The sequence below is a fragment of the Diabrotica virgifera genome, chromosome 7 (genome assembly GCF_917563875.1).
Source record: "Diabrotica virgifera virgifera chromosome 7, PGI_DIABVI_V3a".
NCBI lineage: Eukaryota > Metazoa > Arthropoda > Insecta > Coleoptera > Chrysomelidae > Diabrotica > Diabrotica virgifera.
The window spans coordinates 188,199,549-188,219,466 of record NC_065449.1 but is presented as its reverse complement, the minus strand read 5'-3'; the positions used below and the strand labels follow the sequence as shown (position 1 = coordinate 188,219,466).

General features: G+C 33.9%; 1 protein-coding gene across 20 annotated transcripts in view; it reads left to right on the top strand.

Moving 5' to 3' along the window:
• Nucleotides 1-19,918, top strand: part of LOC114326009 (serine/threonine-protein kinase tousled-like 2) — an 804,614-nt gene that overhangs the window by 705,018 nt on the left and 79,678 nt on the right. For 19 of the 20 annotated variants that reach the window (XM_050655809.1, XM_050655808.1, XM_050655815.1 and 16 more), the window contains one exon: nucleotides 6,454-6,538. In XM_050655809.1, coding sequence (XP_050511766.1) covers nucleotides 6,454-6,538 — 85 coding nt within the window. Of the gene's footprint in view, nucleotides 1-5,648; nucleotides 5,668-6,453; nucleotides 6,539-19,918 lie in introns of those variants that run through there. The other variant, XM_028274190.2, reaches the window with a different exon arrangement.

Sequence of the window (19,918 nt, the reverse complement as noted above, 5' to 3'; positions counted from 1 at the left end):
AACAACATTATGTTAGTTATTGCAAACTTTCTAATGCTAGTATTTATGTTTAGTTCAAACTTTTAGCATCAACCTACCATATAACAGGTACTTACTTTCCGTGTCCGGAACACCAACAACTTTAAATTCTGTATTTCCAATGGTTGGCCACATAGATGGCCCTGTCATTTGCTATAATTAAGTCTTGTTCTGTGCAGGTCTCTCTCATCTCTGTGCATGATAGTAGATGCCGGCTGGTCTGAACCGCGCCACAGTCGCAGGTGTCGTCCTCCTGGTATCCCCATTTTTTCAGGTTACTAGCACAACGTGAAACGCCGGTTCTTAGTCTGTTTAGCGCTTTCCAAGTCGGATACGGTAAATTGTGTCCAGGAGCCATTTCCTCCGAGGGAGGAAAATGTGTCGCGGTAGCTGACGCTTGCCATAGGTGTATTCGGCGCGTCTCTGGCGCTTCGGGGATGGATCTTGATGTTTTCAGGAAGCTTTTCCGAGATCTTAGTCTGCTTGGCTGAGTTTGGTGGTCATATAAGGGGTGTCTTCGGTCCGTCTCCTGCTTTTTTCGTTCTACCTCTGACGTGACCTTCCTCCTGATAGGTGGTGGAGCAATTCCAGCAATGGGGTATACCTCTTCGATAGGTGTCGGTTTCAGGCAACCCGATATTATACGGACCGTTTCATTTAGAGCCACGTCGACGTTCTTTGCATGAGCAGAGTTTGCCCATACTGGTGCTCCAAACTCCGCGGCCGAAAAACATAATGCCAAGGCAGAAGTGCGGAGAGTGTGTGGTTGTGCTCCCCATTTTGTATTAGTTAGCTTGCGGATGATATTATTTCTGGCACTTACTTTCTTCTTGACATCTTGACAGTGGTATCGGTAAGACAGAGTTCTATCCAGACGGACGCCAAGGTATTTTGGCGTCTTGTTGTGTTCCAGCATCTGACCACGCCATTCCACCTCCAGCGACCTTCGGGCATGCTTGTTTCTCAGGTGGAAAGCACATACCTGGGTTTTTGTGGGATTGGGTTTCAGATGGTTTTTATCATAGTATAGAGCTAAGTCTCCCAGGGCATCTGTCATTTTCACTTCGACTTCATTGAAGGTTCTTCCCTGAGCTGCCACCGCTGTATCATCAGCGTAAATAAATTGCCTTGTTTGTTGGTGTATGGGTTGGTCGTTGGTGTATATGTTGTATAGAATCGGCGCGAGGACACTTCCCTGTGGTAGCCCATTTTTTTGGTCCCTCCACCGACTGTTCTTGGACTGGAGCGTTACGTAGAAGCGTCTATTCTGGAGGAGACATTTCACTAACCTTGTTAGTCGGAAATCCTTTGTAGTTTCGTAGAGTTTTGCGAGTAGCCGTTGATGGTTAACTGTATCATAGGCGGCAGTTAGGTCTATGAACGCTACTCCTGTTATTTCCTTCCGTTCAAAACCATCTTCAATATGTTGGGTGAGATTAAGAATTTGACTGCAGCAGCACTTTCCGGGCCTGAATCCTGCTTGTTCTGGAATAATTTTAGTCTCCACATATTCTGCGATCCGGTTCAGTATCATTCTTTCAAAGGCCTTGAAAAGGTGGCACAAGAGAGATACAGGTCTAAAACTCTTTGTATCCGCCGGATCCTTCCCTGTTTTTAAGAGGGCTACCATATAACAGGTTATGGCACTTCTTCTTTAGGTACCGTCTCTAAGGAGGTTGGTAATCATCACAGTTATTTTTACTTTTGAGATTGCATCTCGTAAACAAGTCGACGGATTTGCAATTATACCAGTTTCTCAGATTGTTGAGCCAGAAGATGCGTCTTCTTCCAATACTTCGTTTTCCTTGTAATTTTCCCTGCATTGCTATGGCACTGGTGAAGTTTTACTTGAGTTAAGTTTAAGTTTAGTTAAGTTAAGTTTTTCTTGGCTAACAAATGCAATATCACAAATGTTAGGGAGATATTTAAAAATAAACGGTTCTTATCACATATCCACTCTTGATCACATCGTGACGCAAACTGCCTTGTGGCGCTCTTGCTAACGCTGACAACCAAAACCGAAAATGGTAATAACGGCACAGGCGTACTATGCAGATTCTAAGATAATTAAATTATATGACATTATTCCACAATGAATTCAACGCCTAAAGGAACGTGTTTTTACAAAACCTAAACGTGGTTTAGCCTAAAGGCTAAAAAATACCTTTTCCATTTTTAGAGTTATGCGGGGTGCGATATATTTCAACATTGATATTTTGTAAAATAAAAAATGTGAAATTATAAAATCCATCAAAAACTGCAGTCTTAAGGTAGCATACTGTATGATGAAAACGATTTCTGGAGCAGAAATCAAAATGTCAAATCTTTTTAGGTAATCATCATCAGTGGTGCTACAGCCCTATGAAAGAGCCTCGATCTTCCCAAGTCTATTACGTCAGTCAGTCCTATCCATTGCCAACCGTTGCCAGTTTGCTGCGCCTATTTTTCTCCCATCCTCATCTGCACCATCCTTCCATCTAAGTTTTGGCCTACCCCTATCTCTATTTCACACAGGTTGTGACATAATGATTCATCTAAGAGGATTGTTATGCTGTGATCTTGGTAGATGTCTTGCCCATCTTAGTCTTCCTATTATTATAAGAGATACTACGTCTTTACCACCAAATATATGTTTATATCTGTGGTATACCTCGTAGTTGTAGGTTTTCATCTGCCTTGGAAATGGTCCATGCCTCTGATCCATATGTCAACACTAGTTGTATAAGGGTTTTGTATATGGTTATTTTTGTTTTTTTTTGGCTAAGTTTCTGCTTCTCATATGTCTACTCAGTCCAAAATAGCATTTGTTTGCTAGGATTATCCTTCGCTTAATTTCTTTCCTCATGACGTTCTCATTGGTGATCAGGGAGCCTAAGTATGTGAATTTGTCCACCACTTCAAAGGTAGAGTTATCAACAGTGAATTGGTGACCGATGTTTCTGCCTCTATTGTTGGGCGTTGATGCGATCATCTTAGTTTTCTCCTCGTTTACTTTTAGGCCCATATTTTTTGAGGCATTTGGCGGGCAAAGGTCCACGTCATCTGCATATGCCAAAAATTGGGATGATTTATTAAAAATATTTCCTCTGTTGTCTATTCGGGCATCTCTGACCGCCTTTTCCAGAGCTTTGTTGAAGAGGAGACACGCCAGCGCATCACCCTGTCGCAGCCCAACATTCGTTTCAAACGCCTGTGATTGTTCGCCCTGTATTTCGACTTTGCAAACGACTTTACGCATTGTAGCCTTAACCAATCTTATCAGTTTATCAGGAATGTGGAATTCATCCATGGCTTCATACATCTAAAAATGTAATTATTGTCATTACAATCAAATGTGGCTTCTTTCCATATAAACACAATATTTAAGTTAGACATGCCACAACAAAACAGTTTCAGAACAGAACCTTATCAATATGTAATATATTGTGTTCTTGGTTTATAGATAGTAATACGAGTATAAATCAATAAATTCCATTGAACGTAAATTTATGAAAACCCGGTTTTATTTACCAACTCAACTTAATCAAAAAGAAGCAGTTTTATACGATAAAAATAATAATTATAACACTTTTTGTCGATTTTTCATTAACGTACTCTGTTATCTAAGTGATTTCTTTTTTATTTTATGTAAAGTATCTACACATACGTATACAATTTAATCATTTGTGTTGGTAAGTTTTTGCACATACTATCTTTGTTGAAAACGTTCGTTTCTATATTGAATAATTAAGAACCGTTTGATATTTATTATTGTTCAAAGAATTTTTCGAACGATTTATTGTTTTGATGTAAAACGGAGGCGACTGTTTTTTTCGTGTTTTGGCGACTTAAAGGTAACTCAATTAAATACTTTAATCTTTGATGATTACGTATTAGTCCTGTCGCCAGGGGGGGTACAACGGCCTCGTTAATTCAGATGGACTTACTCAAGTTTTTTTTATGTATTTTGACCCGTAGAACACGAATTTTTTGGGTAACAGTTGATCCGGATGTCGATAAGATTGTTATAGACCAAGAACTTGAGGAATCAAATAACAGCGATTTTTGGCAAAACAAAACAATATTTTGTATTTTTTGGGCCATTTTAAGTAAAAAATATTTCTACAAGTTTTTTCGTATGATGCACAGTTTTCGAGATAAACGCGGTTGAACTTTAAAAAAATCGAAAAATTGCAATTTTTGAACCCGAATAACTTTTGATTAAAAAATAAAATAGCAAGTCTGCTTACCGCATTTGAAAGTTTAAGTCAAATTATATCGGTTTTGATTATTTGCATTGGTAAAAATTTATTTTTTTATTGTTTAACAAAGCTATAAACACGTAGGGTTTCCCGTGCTTTTACATGCGTTTTAACGCATGTAACGTAGAAATAGTCTTGATTGCACTAGTACCTATTCTACCTACTCGTTCGATTTTAAATGAGAAATCATAGAAACATCACTCACGCACTAGTTGTTTGTAGCTTTGTTTAACAATAACACAATAAATTTTTAGCAATGCAAATAATCAAAACCGACATAATTTGACTTGAACTTTCAAAGGCGCTAAGCAGAATTGCTATTTTATTTTTTAATCAAAAGTTATTCGGGTTTAAAAATTGCAGTTTTTCGATTTTTTGAAAGTTCAACCGCGTTTATCTCGAAAACTGTGCATCCTACTAAAAAACTTGTAGAAATATTTTTTGCTTAAAATGACCCAAAAAATACAAAATATTGTTTTGTTTTGCAAAAAATCGCTGTTATTTGATTCCTCAAGTTCTTGGTCTATAACAATCTTATCGACATCCGGATCAACTGTTACCCAAAAAATTCGTGTTCTACGGGTCAAAATACATAAAAAAAACTTGGGTAAGTCCATCTGAATTAACGAGGCCGTTGTACCCCCTCTGGCGACAGGACTATATGTACATTCACGTTCCACGTAGTCTTTCCTGTTACCACTTTGGGTAAATATTCTAATTGATATCAGTATTTTATAACGCAGGAATCACGTGGATTTTGTATTTTAAAATTTTAAGTTGTTTTAATGTTAAATGTCTATTATAGGCTCTTTCTCAATTAATGGCATAAGATTTCCAAAGATCAATACTTTTAAAACATGGTTCATCAAACTGTTGATTAGAGACAAACACACCTTCAGATTAGATTGCTTATTTCTGTGCATACCCTGATTTTTCGAACCATTTACAACAGTATTGGGTAGAATAGTATTTTTGCTAGTTGTTAATGCGTTTTCACAAATATAGACCTTCCGCAAAAGATCTTTTTGATTTTAAACATACCTGCCCCATTATTTTTGTGTTTTCACACTCTGTCAATTAATACAACTATATTGTTACATCAGTGTAAAAATGACAAATCAGACAGTTTTTTATGCATCATGACGTTCTATTAAAAACTATTTATACCTAATGATACTCATTTTATGAATTAGAAATATTTTATTGCAATTTGCAACTTATATTATTATTTAAATGAATCTATTAAAATCTAATAATTCACAACATTATAGCTTACCAAAATAACCGAAGACTGCAAATGAAAAAAATGTGTCAGTAATGACACGCCAAATTAGTATGAATTCATTGTTCTCAATATCAATGATCTTTGAAGATATATTTTGGATTTTTGGTGATAATTTGTCATTTGGTATGTAAATTTTAATTATCCAATATAGCGCCACGATTACGTTTGCTTTTTATATTCTGTTATCTTTCAAGAAATATTGCATTTCAATAAACATTAGTATTTAAGCACCAATATAAGCCATCATACTTTCACAATTTTGGAATTTTTTTATATATCTACATAATTCTTTACTCCTACTTAATGTTCATTCCCATACGGTGACAGCTTCCCTAACTACATATCCGTAGGTTTCTATTGTGGTTCATACCAAACATTCATTCCCTTCACAGACATGTCTTGCTAACTGTGTCCTACCAGGTCTTCTTTGATCTTGTTGCTCCTGCTTTTTGAAACTTGTCTGTTCTACGTATAGCGTGATCATTTCGGCGTTGAACCTATCTTTCTCTCTGATTTTAGCAGAGCATTCTCATTTCCGCATTCTCATTTCCGCATTCTCATTTCCGCATTCTCATTTCCGCAGCATGTATTCATAGTTCTTCTTTCTTTTCAACTGTACAACATTCAGTGCCATTCATCATAGCTTGTCTTATGGTAGGTAGTTTTATAGAATTACCGTTCAGTTTCATTGGAATCTTTCACGGTGATGGTGATGTGTTACGTATCACATCTCTAGCCTATTTCTTAAACCTTTAACCCTTTCTACTTAAATTTATTTCTCCACTGCTTAGTAATACCGATCCTATATAAGTATGTACTACGTGGCATTAAAATAATTCCGTTATAAATATGCCAAAAATTGTTTTGTATATTTACGTTCCAAACTAAAGAATGTTCTTATTGTTACAGATGTCAGCTGGATCTCAGATACAGATGGCACCAAAGTCTACAGTCAACACAACTCCACATAGCCAAGACTCCAATATGAGTACAGGTAATTATAGTTTTTTTAAAATTGTTCATAAATCATAATGAATATAAAAGGTATTGTTTTGCGCATTTTACGCATGTAGAGCGCCGAAATAGTGGTTGATATAATAAGCGATTTATTTTAACTCAATGAAGCTGACTTTATATACAAGACATTTACTCAAGACACAAGCACACAAAAAACAGAAAAACACTATCCTGGAAAAGGCATAAGGAATTGAGAAATAAAGAAACTATGTAAATATAAATTCACTCAAAATTTTTTGATTTGACTTTTTTGCGGTTTTCCTTTGTTGTATTAATCCAGGCTGTATTGTAGTAATTGCCACATGCTTAGAACTGTCTGTATAGGAAATTGAGCTAACCTATTCAATCTATGGTTACCCTGATGATATGAGTCTATTCATTGATATATACATAGTTTGGTGCTTTATGGGTGAATAATACCATGGATGAAAAACCAAAAATTTCCATGAAATAAACAAAAATGTATGATAACTGTATTAATTATTATTAAAAGAATGAAAATTTCATGTAAGACAGAAACACTGAACGAGTAACTTAGATATTTGAAGAGTCATTTTAAAAATAACGTGTTTATTTTTTGTGGTAATTTTTCTCTAGCTAAAGTTCAAAACCATATACAGTAATTAAAGAGTGATTGGTATAATTGTTAGGGTGAGATGGACGATGATTGGTAGGAAGTGCATCAATTATAGAGATTAAATTTAACCATAGACGATAAAGAAAGGCAATCGCATTTATTTGTTTTAAATTATTTTTATGGAATTTTTTGCATATTCGAACTACAGATTAAATCATAATTAACATAATTTTGATTTGAACATGTTTGAAAACAATATTAAACCAATTTTTTTTTAAACAGAAGAATAATTATGAATAATGGGCTGTATATTCCTTAGTTTTGACTATAAATTTTTCATTTATAATTACTAATCTATTAACGACTATAAAGTTTTAAAAATAAATATTTAAACCTTTAGTTTAATTGTTTACGTTTTGTTTTGGTAAAAACTGTGTGTGATTTTTTTATTTTAAAGTTAAAATTAGTATTGGATATGAACACGGTTTCTTCGTTGTTTAGTCATTTTTAACCACTTAGTCGGGCAAAATTTAACCAACAACCTAGGAAAAAAATAATTACTAAAGGACCCCGCAGAAACCTTATGGGAAATGGCTCTCTGTCAAATGCTCTGAAACTTTGGGTTCTGGTAGTCCTTGATGTGTAGAACAAAAGACTGCATGGGCGCCTAGCTCCAAAAAATCGTGGTTTTAAGATATAAGCCTCTGAAGTTATATAGTGAGGACGTTTGAGTTGGACTAAATTCATTTTCTCGAGAATGGGCGACTCTGGAGATAAATGCCGAATTGGGTCGATTTTTATTTTTAAATTATAATTTTTTGGCATATATATATATCATACTAGTGACGTCATCCATCTGGGCGTGATGACACAATCAATGATTTTTTTAAATGAGAATAGGGGTCGTGTGATAGCTCATTCGAAAGGTTATTCAATTCTCTATTCACTAATATAAAGATTAACATAATTATTTATACAGGGTACATAAAAAAATTTTAATTAAATTATTGAGACCAAGAAAAGAATGTATGTAGAAAATCATCGATTACGTCATCATGTTCAGATGGATGACGTCACTAGTATTATATATATTTATATATATGCCAAAAAGTCCTAATATAAAAATAAAAATTGACCTGATTCGGGATTTATCCACAGATTCGCCCATTCTCGAGAAAATGAATTTAAAAAATAAAACGGGATAATACCCGAAGGTTGGCTGTATACCATCTAGTTAAATAAAATTAACATGAAGTAAAACTCCCTAGTGTAGTTGGTATATTTATTTAATAAATTAATTTAAAATGAATTTATTCCAACTCAAACGTCCTCACTATAACTTCAGAGGCTTATATCCTATAACCATGGTTTTTTGGAGCTAGGGGCCCATTGAGTCTTTTGTTCTACACATCAAGGACTACCAGAACCCAAAGTTTCAGAGCATTTGACAGAGAGCCATTTCCCATAAGGTTTCTGCGGGGTCCTTTGCTAGAGTTGCCCAAGTATATAAAAGGTGGAGGCCAAGAAACTAAACGAGGAAGAAGTAAATTTATTGAGACAGTTGGGACTGGGATCAGTGAACCGAGTTTATTAACATCAATTAATATAACAAAAAAAAAAGAGATTCCAGAAAACCATTTTTTGTAAGTTCATTTTTCTTTGAAAACAAAAAAAATGTTTTAATAAAATTTATATATATTTCATCAAAGCGTCTTTATGTTAGGTTAGGACAATACAGACTTGTATGACTTTATGTCAAATGGTTTCTTTTCTCTCATGCCTCTTCTTTTTTTACTATTATAATCCTTCCATAGTATTGACGCATTTGTCGCTTGAGTATAAGTAATTACCTTTCTTTCTATTATCATAAGCACATTACGACGATGTTTCATATCAACATGACAATTGGTTATAAAATAATAACGCATTATACTTATGTAATCCCAAAAGAATTTATAATTAGAGGATTCACTGCATGTTTGTTACACAAAGTAAAAATATCAAAATGCTGACGTCAATCAACCTTATTATTTTAGTTGTTTATTTCTATTATCGATAAGATCGGTATCGATTATGTTTAGATGTAATAAGAATCGAGAATCTTTTTGGCAGATCTAAATTTGTTGGTATTGGGTATTTCAAATGAGTTCATTTAAAATTAGATTATTTTATTGATCTGCGGTATTTTACATAGGAATTTAGTTCTGTTAAAACTGTTATTGTCTACACAAGAGAGAACGAATTTTACCTTAACACAATATTTGTTATATTGTATTATTATTATAATAATTTCATTCATACCCAAGAAAGTACATAGTAATATATTATTTGTAACATTACATACGCTGATACAGTATGTATAAATATTACGCAAAAAATCATTTTAAACAAGAGGGTCTGAATCAGTGGCGGAACTTTCAATGAAACTCCAGCCAAAAGACACCATGCCAGCTGATATATTATGATGCTTCAACAATTTTTTCTTTAATTTTGTGAAAGGGGGATTTCCCTACTTTCCTTTCCTGTGTATCCACCATTGGCGGCCTCAATCAAGGTGACCCCTTAAGACGGAATCCTATGGAACGTGGCGTGGCACTCTTGGCCAGTTCGCGTCGCAAAGATAAATAGAAAATAGATAATAGTAAAAAGAAAAGAGAGCACAGTTGGCGACCCACGTTTCTTTAATAAATTCAGTCAGACCATTTCGATGGAACGTTTCCTCTCGAGTCTCGAGGGTCCACTACTATTGTTGGCGATAAAAAATTTAGTCATCATTCTCTTTGCCTTATCCCTATGCGGGGTCGGCTTCCCTAATTCCCTAATTGCATTTCTCCACACAATTCTATCTTGGGTCATATCAATGTTAATCCCTTTTACCAACATGTCCTGTCTTATCGTCTCCCCCAGGTCTTCTTTGGTCTTCCTCTCCTACTCCTTCCAGGAATCTGCACTTCAGGCTATTCTTCGTATTGGGTGATTAACGTCTCGACATTGAACATGACCAAACCATCTTAACCTATGCTCTCTCATTTTGGTATAAATTCTTGCCACTCCTAGACTTCCCCTAATATACTCATTTCTAATTTTATCCTTCTTTGTCACTCCACTCATCCATCTAAGCATTCTCATTTCCGCCACATGCGTTCGTTGTTCCTCTTTCTTTTTCACTGCCCAACATTCAGTTCCGTACATCATAGCCGGTCTTACGGCTGTTTTATAGAATTTTCCCTCCAGTTTCATTGGAATTTTTCTGTCACACAACACACCACTCACTTCTTTCCACTTCATCAATCCTGCCCTAATTCTACTGCATGCATCTCCATCTATTTCTCCATTACTCTGTAATACCGATCCTAGGTACTTAAAACTATTGCTTTTCACAATCATTTCACCATCCAAAGATACCATTTTATTTGTGGTAACTCCATCTTTAAATGAACATTCGAAATACTCTGTTTTTGTCATACTAAGTTTTAAACATTTTTCCTCCAGAGCTTGTCTCCACTGTTGCAGTTTTTTTTCTAAGTCTCTTTCACTATTTCCTATTAACACTACATCATCAGCATACATTAGGCACCATGGTATGCTACCCTGTAGTTTCGCTGTTATCTGGTCCAAAACTAACGAGAATCAATAAGGACTAAGCACCGAGCCTTGGTGCAATCCTACTTTCACCTGAAATTTATCAGTCTCCCACACCTGTCATAACACTAGTCGTTACTCCCTCATACATATCTCTCACAATCTTTACATATTCGCCAGGGACTCCTTTCTTTTTAAGTGCCCACCACAGAATCTCTCGAGGAACTTTATCATATGCTTTCTCAAGATCAATGAATACCATATGAGCGTTGATCTCTTTATTCCTGTATTTTTCCATAAGTTGCTTTACAATGAAAATTGCATCTGTTGTTGATCTGCCCTGCATAAAGCCAAATTGATTATCGGATATTTCGGTTTCTTCACGTATCCGTCTATCAATTACTCTCTCCCATATTTTCATGGTGTGGCTAAGTAGTTTTATAGCTCTGTAGTTTGTAGATTGTTGTATGTATGTCTCCCTTGTTTTTGTAGACAGGTACTAATATACTGCTTCTCCATTCGTCTGGCATTTGTCCAACTTCCATAATTCTATTAAATATACCTGCTAGCCAACTTATTCCTGTCTCTCCCAATGCTCTCCATACTTCCTCAGGAATATCATCTGGTCCGACTGCTTTTCCTTTCTTTATTTTTTGAAGCGCTTGAGCCACTTCCTTGTTTGCTATTCTGGTAATCATTGCTGTTGTCTCGGTTAACTCCACAGGCTGTCTGTCAAATTCTTCATTTAATAAACTGTCAAAATACTTTCTCCTTCTCTTTTTGACATCCTTTTCATGAATTAATATTTTATTTTCATCTCGGATACATCTAACCTGATTAAAATCTCTTGCTTTCTTTGCTCTCTGTTTGGCCATTTTATATATCTTTGCTTCGCCTTCCCTGGTATCAAGTTGATCGTATTTTTTTTGGCGATAAAAATTTTAATAAATTGGTTAATTCATACAATGATAAAAAATCCAACACAACGTCGTTAGACCACTCCATAGTAAAATTACCACGGCACTGACCGTACCAGTCCCTAGCCGAGTTGGAGAGGTTGGAAGGGTACGTACACTTCACGTCATATAAAACTGGTACACTTTTTTTTCCCAATGTAAACCTGTGTTCAGATTGGACACAAGGGTTCGTGAATCACTTCATTGTTGCCATCACAGATAACGGAATCGCATTAAATCGAAATACAAAAGAAATAACGTTTAAAAATGTGTAAAGTTTTTAGATACCTATTGTTTTTATCATTAACAATTGACCATCATTGAAGAAACCGGGGAAAGCTTGGCCGACGATGAAAATTTATCACTAAATTTAATTAACTCGGTGTCCTGTAGATTACAAGAAGTTAAATTAAAACACGAATCAATGTATGAGCACTTAACTGAGACGACGGAAAATTACAAAATTAATAGGAGAATTTTATAGGATACATGTTTAAATAAATGTGACTGACTGGTCGAGAATGCTCGATATTGTTTTAGTTGTTGGTATACTAAACTAAACTTGCGGTCTGTCGCACAGCTCTGCTTTTAGCTGGTTTGCCAACGTTGCCCTAGAAATCAGAATGCCATATGTGACAACATCAACTTATACAACATGAAAAACTCCATTTTCGGGTATAAGAGTTGTACCAGTTTTTTATGACGCGAAGTGTACCTAGTCTGTATCAGCTTCTGACTTCCTTTGAACCGTGTTTATTTACCGACAAACAATGGGAGACCTTTCGCCGATCCACGCCGGGCACGAATGGAGGGTTCTGTCCTATCCCAGAGATCCTAAATCACAAATTTTGATGGAAATAACGCTATTTCACGTTGGTTGTTTCCCGTCTTTAGTTTTTATCCTTTTCTATTACATATTTCCTATTTCTCTTGGTGTGGAACGCCACGTTCCATGGGGTCCCAGCTTTACAAATAATAAAATATTTACGAGTGTCTGAGGCACTCGAACTAACTGATGACTCTTTTCACATTTTCTTTAATAGCATCAACAAGAACTCTAACCATCTGGAAATATTAATAAGTACATCAAGTTTTGTGCAGTGCAATTCATAAAACAGCAAATCTGCGAAGAATGTGGAGTAGAGTAGAGGCTAAAAATATTACATGTTCATGATTTATGATAGTTCCACGCATGATAGTAAACTTTTATAGGTATATTAAATTACGTTAATTGTGACGTAAATGAGCCGAGGAAAAAATATAAAAGTCGGATATAATATAAAATATATCAACATTCTTAGTGATATACTTTCTTACATATTAACAATTACTTTTTATTGTTATTGAAAGTACATATATAGTCTGGGCTGATTATCGGAGAATGGGCCATTTTTGGGAAAAGTTATTTACCAGCAATTTTATTGCTGGAATCGAATCTTATGATTGTATATATTAATAATATAGGTATGCAAAGTCCACAGATAGTGTGCTACTTTTTTATAAACAAAATGGCGCCCGAAAATCGTGTTTTTTTCAATTTTTGCTCTATAACTCCAAAGATTTTAACTTTACACCAAAAACACTCAAATAAAAATTCACCGCAATTAAATTTTGCATAGAGACGTGTTTTTTGCGATTTACTTCGATGAAAACTCTTCCCGGAAAAAGCGGGTTTTTCCAACAAAATCTTTAATTTTCAACTAAACTTTTAGATAAGTAATTGTTAATCAATAATTAAATAACTTGGTAATGTAAAAGCCCTTTTCGTATAGATTATAATTCCAGAAGCCGATGGAAATTGAACGAACAGTTTAGCAACAATTGAATTGTTAATTAAAAATTTACGGTCGCTATAATAACGACAATAATTATGATGCATAAGAATAACTATGATTTTTTCATAAAAAGACACTATACCTATCTAATGTACTTTACGGAATTGAAATGGGACTATTTAAGCGGCCTCAGGAATATTTTAAGTTTATAAAGAATTTTTTGGCTTATAAACAAATAGAATATCTCGGGAAATAATAAACTAAATTAAATTATAAAAACGTTATTCGAAAATCAACGGTAGGAAGCTTCTTTTAAAAGAAAAAACGTTTAATTATAATGAGTAGTTCCTGAGATACAACCGGTCAAAGTTGACCGGAATTTACGGCAAAGATATAAACAATAGGATCATAATTTTCAAACCATCACCTTTTTATTTTTGTCGTCTTTCACCACACCAATTTTCATAACGTTAAAATACTCATAACATATATTATTATAATAAAAACTATCGATAATACTTGTGAAAATTGCCAAAAATAGCAAAATTCCAATCAAAAATTAGGTTGGAGAAAATGTAACCCTCAAAGTTCAAAATCGGTATACGTTAAAAAATGCATTTTCTCGGCTTCTCATGGAGCAATTTCATTCATTCTTTTTTTGTTCCCAAGTAATTCGAGTTGAGCCATCGAACTAACGCATTATTAAATGTCAAACTTGCTTTTGTTTTGTTATAATAAATTAATTTATTTATTATAACACAAAATTTTAATTTGTTTAAATAAAAATTGTTTAAATAATTATACAGCTTTCAAATGAGAATATTTATGTTTTTAACTTTAAAAGGTACACTTGTAGTAAGTTTATCTAAAAAAAGCCTACAACTGAAAAAAATATGTAGTTTTCTGTTTTTGTAAATAAATTAATCTATTATAACAAAATAAAAGCAAGTTTGACATTTAATAATGCGTTAGTTCGATGGCTCTCCTCGAGTTATTAGGGAACAAAAAAAGAATGAAGGAAATTGCTACCGATTTTGAACTTTGAGGGTTACATTTTCTCCAACCTAATTTTTGATGGGAATTTTGCTATTTTTGGCAATTTTCACACGTATTATCGATAGTTTTTATTATAATAATATATGTTATGAGTATTTTAAAGATATAAAAATTGGTGTGGAGAAAGAGGACAAAAATAAAAAGGTGATAGTTTGAAAATTATGATCCTATTGTTTATATCTTTGCCGTAAATTCCGGTCAACTTTCACCGATTGTATCTCAATAACCACTCGTCATAGTCCTGTCGCCAGGGGGGGTACAACGGCCTCCTGTATTCAGATGGACTTACCCAAGTTTTTTTTATGTATTTTGACCTGTAGAACACGAATTTTTTGGGTAACAGTTGATCCGGATATCGATAAGATTGTTATAAACCAAGAAGTTGAGGAATCACATAACAGCGATTTCTTGCAAAAGAAAACATTTTTTTGTATTTTTTGGGCCATTCTAACCAAAAAATGTTCCTACACATTTTTTCGTAGGATGCATAGTTTTCGAGATAAACGCGGTTGAACTTTAAAAAAATCGAAAAATTTCAATTTTTGAACCCGAATAACTTTTGATTAAAAAATAAAATAGCAATTCTGCTTACCGCATTTGAAAGTTCAAGTCAAATTATATCGGTTTTAATTATTTGTATTGCTAAAAATTTATTATTTTATTGTTAAAACAAAGCTATAAACACCTAGTGCTTGAGTGATGTTTTCAATGATTTCTCATTTAAAATCGAATGAGTAGGTAGATGAGGTAAAAGTGCAAGCAGGGCTATTTCTACGTAGCATGCATTAAAACGCATGTATTAGGCACGGGAAACACTATGTGTGTATAGCTTTTTTTAACAATCAAAAAATAAATTTTAAGCAATGCAAATATTCAAAACAGATAAAATTTGACTTATACTTTTAAAGGCGGTAAGCAGAATTGCTATTTTATTTTTTATTCAAAGGTTATTCGGCTTCAAAAATTGCAATTTTTCGATTTTTTACCGTTTTCGGAATTTAATTTAGTTTAATATTTTCTGAGATATTCTATTTGTTTATAAGCCAAAAAATTGTTTATAATTTTAAAATATTCCTAAGGCCGCTTAAATAGTCCAATTTCAATTCTGTAAAGTACATTAGATGGGTATAGTGTCTTTTTATGAAAAAATTATAGTTATTCTTATGCATCATAATTATTGTCGTTATTATAGCGACCGTAAATTTTTAATTAACAATTCAATTGTTGCTAAACTGTTCATTCAATTTCCATGGGCTTCTGGAATTATAATCTATACGAAAAGGGCTATTACATTACCAAGTTATTTAAATATTGATTAACAATTACTTATCTAAAATTTTTGTTGAAAATTAAAGATTTTGTTGGAAAAACCCGCTTTTTCCGGGGAAAGTTTTCGTCGAACTGAATCGGGAAAAACACGTCTCTGTGCAGAATTTAATTGCGGTCAATTTTTATTTGAGTGTTTTTGGTGTAAAGTTAAAATATTTGGAGTTATAGAGCAAAAATTGAAAAAAAACACGATTTTCGGGAGCCATTTTTTTTATAAAAAAAAGTAGCACACTATCTGCGGACTTTGCATACCTATATTATTAATACATACAATAATAAGATTCGATTTCAGCAATAAAATTGCTGGTAAATAACTTTTCCTTGTATTTTGCTAATTAGCCCAGAGTAATAAGTATAATCCTTCACAAGCAACCGGATCAAAGTTATTATTATTAATACACTTATTAGCACATGTGCTAATAATATGTGCGCATAGAAATAATAAGAGTAGAAGTCAATAAACAAGCCAATCTCTAGTCTAAGGGCGCGCCCATAGTGCACGCTGGTTTCCAAAGTCAGCGCCGAGTCCGTGTGCAAAATAATCCTTCGTATTTAAAAGGGCCTGTCCAAAGTGCACCTGCGCGCTATTATTAGGATTATTCGCACACGGACTCGGCTTTCTCAGCCAGAAAGCCCACGCCGAGTCGGTGTAGCTAAATCCTTCGTATTTAAATGGGCCTGTCCAAAGTGCACCAGCGCGCTGACAACTAAATACGAATGATATTTCGCTCACCAACTCGGCGCCGGTTGTCTGACTCGGAAACCAGCGTGTACTATGGATGCGCCCTTAGGGCGCTTTTAGGGGATTTTTTATAATTATAAATTAATTAATTGATTGGACACCTTAAAGAATATTAATGTGCCAAATATAAAATAAATATACAGTGTGGTTAAAAAGTTATGAACGAAATAAGAAAATGGTAAAATAGTAACTTTGTTATTGATGAAGTAATACCCATTATTAAGTATGGTATTTTTGAGACCGCCTAAGTGTCCCCTTTCTACAGTTAACGCATGTTACTTTCCCAATGAAACGCCCTGTATGAATTGTAATCAGGCGCTGCATACTCGAGCTTAGCTGTGGCGTGCAAGTCGCTTGCAAGGTTGCAAGTGACTTGCTAGGCGCGTGGACCGAGAGCACGCCAGTTTTTGCTACGCCGCGCCACCACGTGCACGCGGCTTGAAAACAAGTCAGGCGGTTTGGCAGTCTGTGCAATCAGTGAGTACACGTTGACCGTTGAAAAGACATAAATAACCCCCTCAACAACTTTTGGAGTTTTACTCTTTTCGCACAATTATTCTTAAATAAATAATCTTTGTTGAAAACGATTTCCGGAGTGGAAATCGAAAGGTCAAATATTAGTTAACATCAGGGCCGTGACGTGCTATGATGCGGTGAGGCAGCCGCATCAGGCAGCATCACAAGGGGGGCGGCATAATCACTAAAATCTAATATAATAATGGACAATTCAACATTATTGGAGAAAAATTTTGAAAAGAATTAGACTTTTGGTCTCACAATGTTTAGCTTTTCGTGGAACAACGTTGTTTCAACCTAATAATGGAAACTTTTTTAAGTTAATAATTGCTCTCGTGAGTTTGATCCAGTAATGGAAGAGCATATCAGGATAGTTCAAAGAGAGTCTGATACATGGCTTGTGACTTATTTAAGCAACAGTGGGCAAGATGAATTGATAAGTTTAACGGGTAATATTATTTAAAAAAAAATTGCCGAAATAGCAAAAATCGCCAATACTCCAGGGAAATAAGCTAGAAATAGATCATGTTCGGGACACTCAAAGATCCAGGTAGCTGACTGTTTTTTTTTAGTTATTGTAGACCTATAGGAAGAAAACCTACCTGTTTCCTTTCTAGAGTTCGCGTCCGTTTTTTAATCATTAACAATTTAGTGCAAAAATCGCGATTTTGTCGATTTCTTGCACCCCATTCAAAAGCTAAATAGTTGACATAAAATTACAAAATTTAATTTTTTAGAACATTTTAAAAAACCTTCAAAATGCCGATTTTTGAAAGTTAAAAAGTTAATAAGTTAATTTGTTGCTACGCAAACTGCAAAATAAGTGAAAATCATTATTTGTTAATAACTTTTACTAAAACTAGTATATTAATAACTTTAGTGTTTCACCCAAAGTTGGGTATTGGGGTACTTAACAAACCCTCAAAATTTAAGACCGATCCATTAATTAGTTTAAGAGTTATTCAATTTGTTTATCCCAGAGACCTTTATTGTGCAATAACATAAGACAGAAAATAATGAAGATAGGGCAATTCTGCGTATGCCAAATGAAAGTAGAAAACTGATGCTATGAAAATGTACTAAAAAAAGATAAAAAAATTATCGGTAGTAATTGCACAAGAGCTCTGAAATTATTGAATTTTTCCCGAGTGACACTTTGACAGTTTTAATTTCACGAGCCGAAGGCGAGTGAAATTATGTCAAAGTGTCACGAGAGCAAAAATTCTATATTAATTTCAGAGGTCGAGTGCAATTTGTTGCGATTATTTCATGAATAAAACTGTTCAAAACCAAAATTTTATTGTAATTTATTTATGTAAGTACCATTAAACACACAGTTTTTATAAATATTTGACGATTGAAAGTCATCACTTTTATAATTTTTAAAACATTAATTGTCATTAATCTCACTGAATGTATTTTTTCGTAGCAACGAAGGGCATCTGACGTAATATACTTAACGACGGGAGATTATCAAAAATTATCGATTTAATTCAGATTTCTGTAGCTTTCTATTGGTCAGAATCTCCTATGAATGAAATAATCTAATAAATATACTCAAAAATCCGAATGCGAAATTTTTTAAATTTTGTAGTTTATAAACATTAAGAATAACTTTTAAAATATTGTTTGTAGAAAAAATCCTTTTAAATATTAGAAAAGCGAATTTTTAAAAATGTAGTTCAATTGGTGACTAGTCGTGGTAAGTGAAGGGGGAGCTGGGAGCCGACAAATGCACGAGTTCAAAAACTAAAAAAGGCAACTTAAAACTACTATCATTTTCTATATCTCGGGATCTACTAAATATATTTTGATCGTTCTTTTTTTGATTTGTATGTAATTTTTCTGTACATTACAAGTATGTCAATTATCAATTTTATCAACACTCCCTGTCTCGGTAGCCAGTGGGTAAAGAAGTTTTTCAAAAATTAAAATTATTTAATAAACGCCATAAGACAAACAAAATTAAAAAATAGCACTCATTTCAATAGAGTCCTCACTAGCTCCTACTTTATCCAATCTGATTGACGAGTTTGCCAAAATTAAAGTCACTAAAGAAGGCAAAATTGTAATTTTTGTAAACGTTATTTAATGTTAAAACATATTTCATTTAATTTAAAGTATGTTTTATTTTTAAAATAAAAGTTTTCCTTTATTTTGTGTAGGTTCATTTAATAAAAAAAAAAGTTAAGTTTCAATAATACTTAAGGGGCGGCGCTTCGAAGTCTTGCATCTTATTGAAAAGATGTACCGCGCGGCTCTGAGTTAACATAATATGTGTAATTGCCATTACAATGAATTGTGACTTAATCCCATAAAAACACAATATTTAACTTGTGTCATAGTTTCAGTATTGTGTTTATATGGGATTGAGCCACAATTGTTGGTGTAATGAAAATTACATTTTTAATTAACTACTGTTCGACTGTTTCCTTTTCCACTAAGAAAAGCGTTCTCAAAAAAGATTATTCTAAACATTCTGGGAACATGGTATAACCTAGTTTTATTAGGTTATATGGATAATAAAACTAGGGTTATACAATCTTCCCAGAATGTTTAGAATAATCTTTTGAGAACGATTTCCGATAAGGAAATCGAAACGTCAAACATTAGTTAATTAAAAATGTAATTTTCATTTACTCTAAACTGGCCCTGTTACAGCTGCCATGTTCGTTGATTTTCTTCGTTAAAAGTAGTTTCTTCTAGTTTTGCTTTTTGATCTATCTTATCGTCTTGTTTCCATGTAACGGGTCTTTAATTAGCGCTTCTTATCTTTAATGCATACAACGATGCAAGTGCATGTGAGATATAATCGAAATTTTGT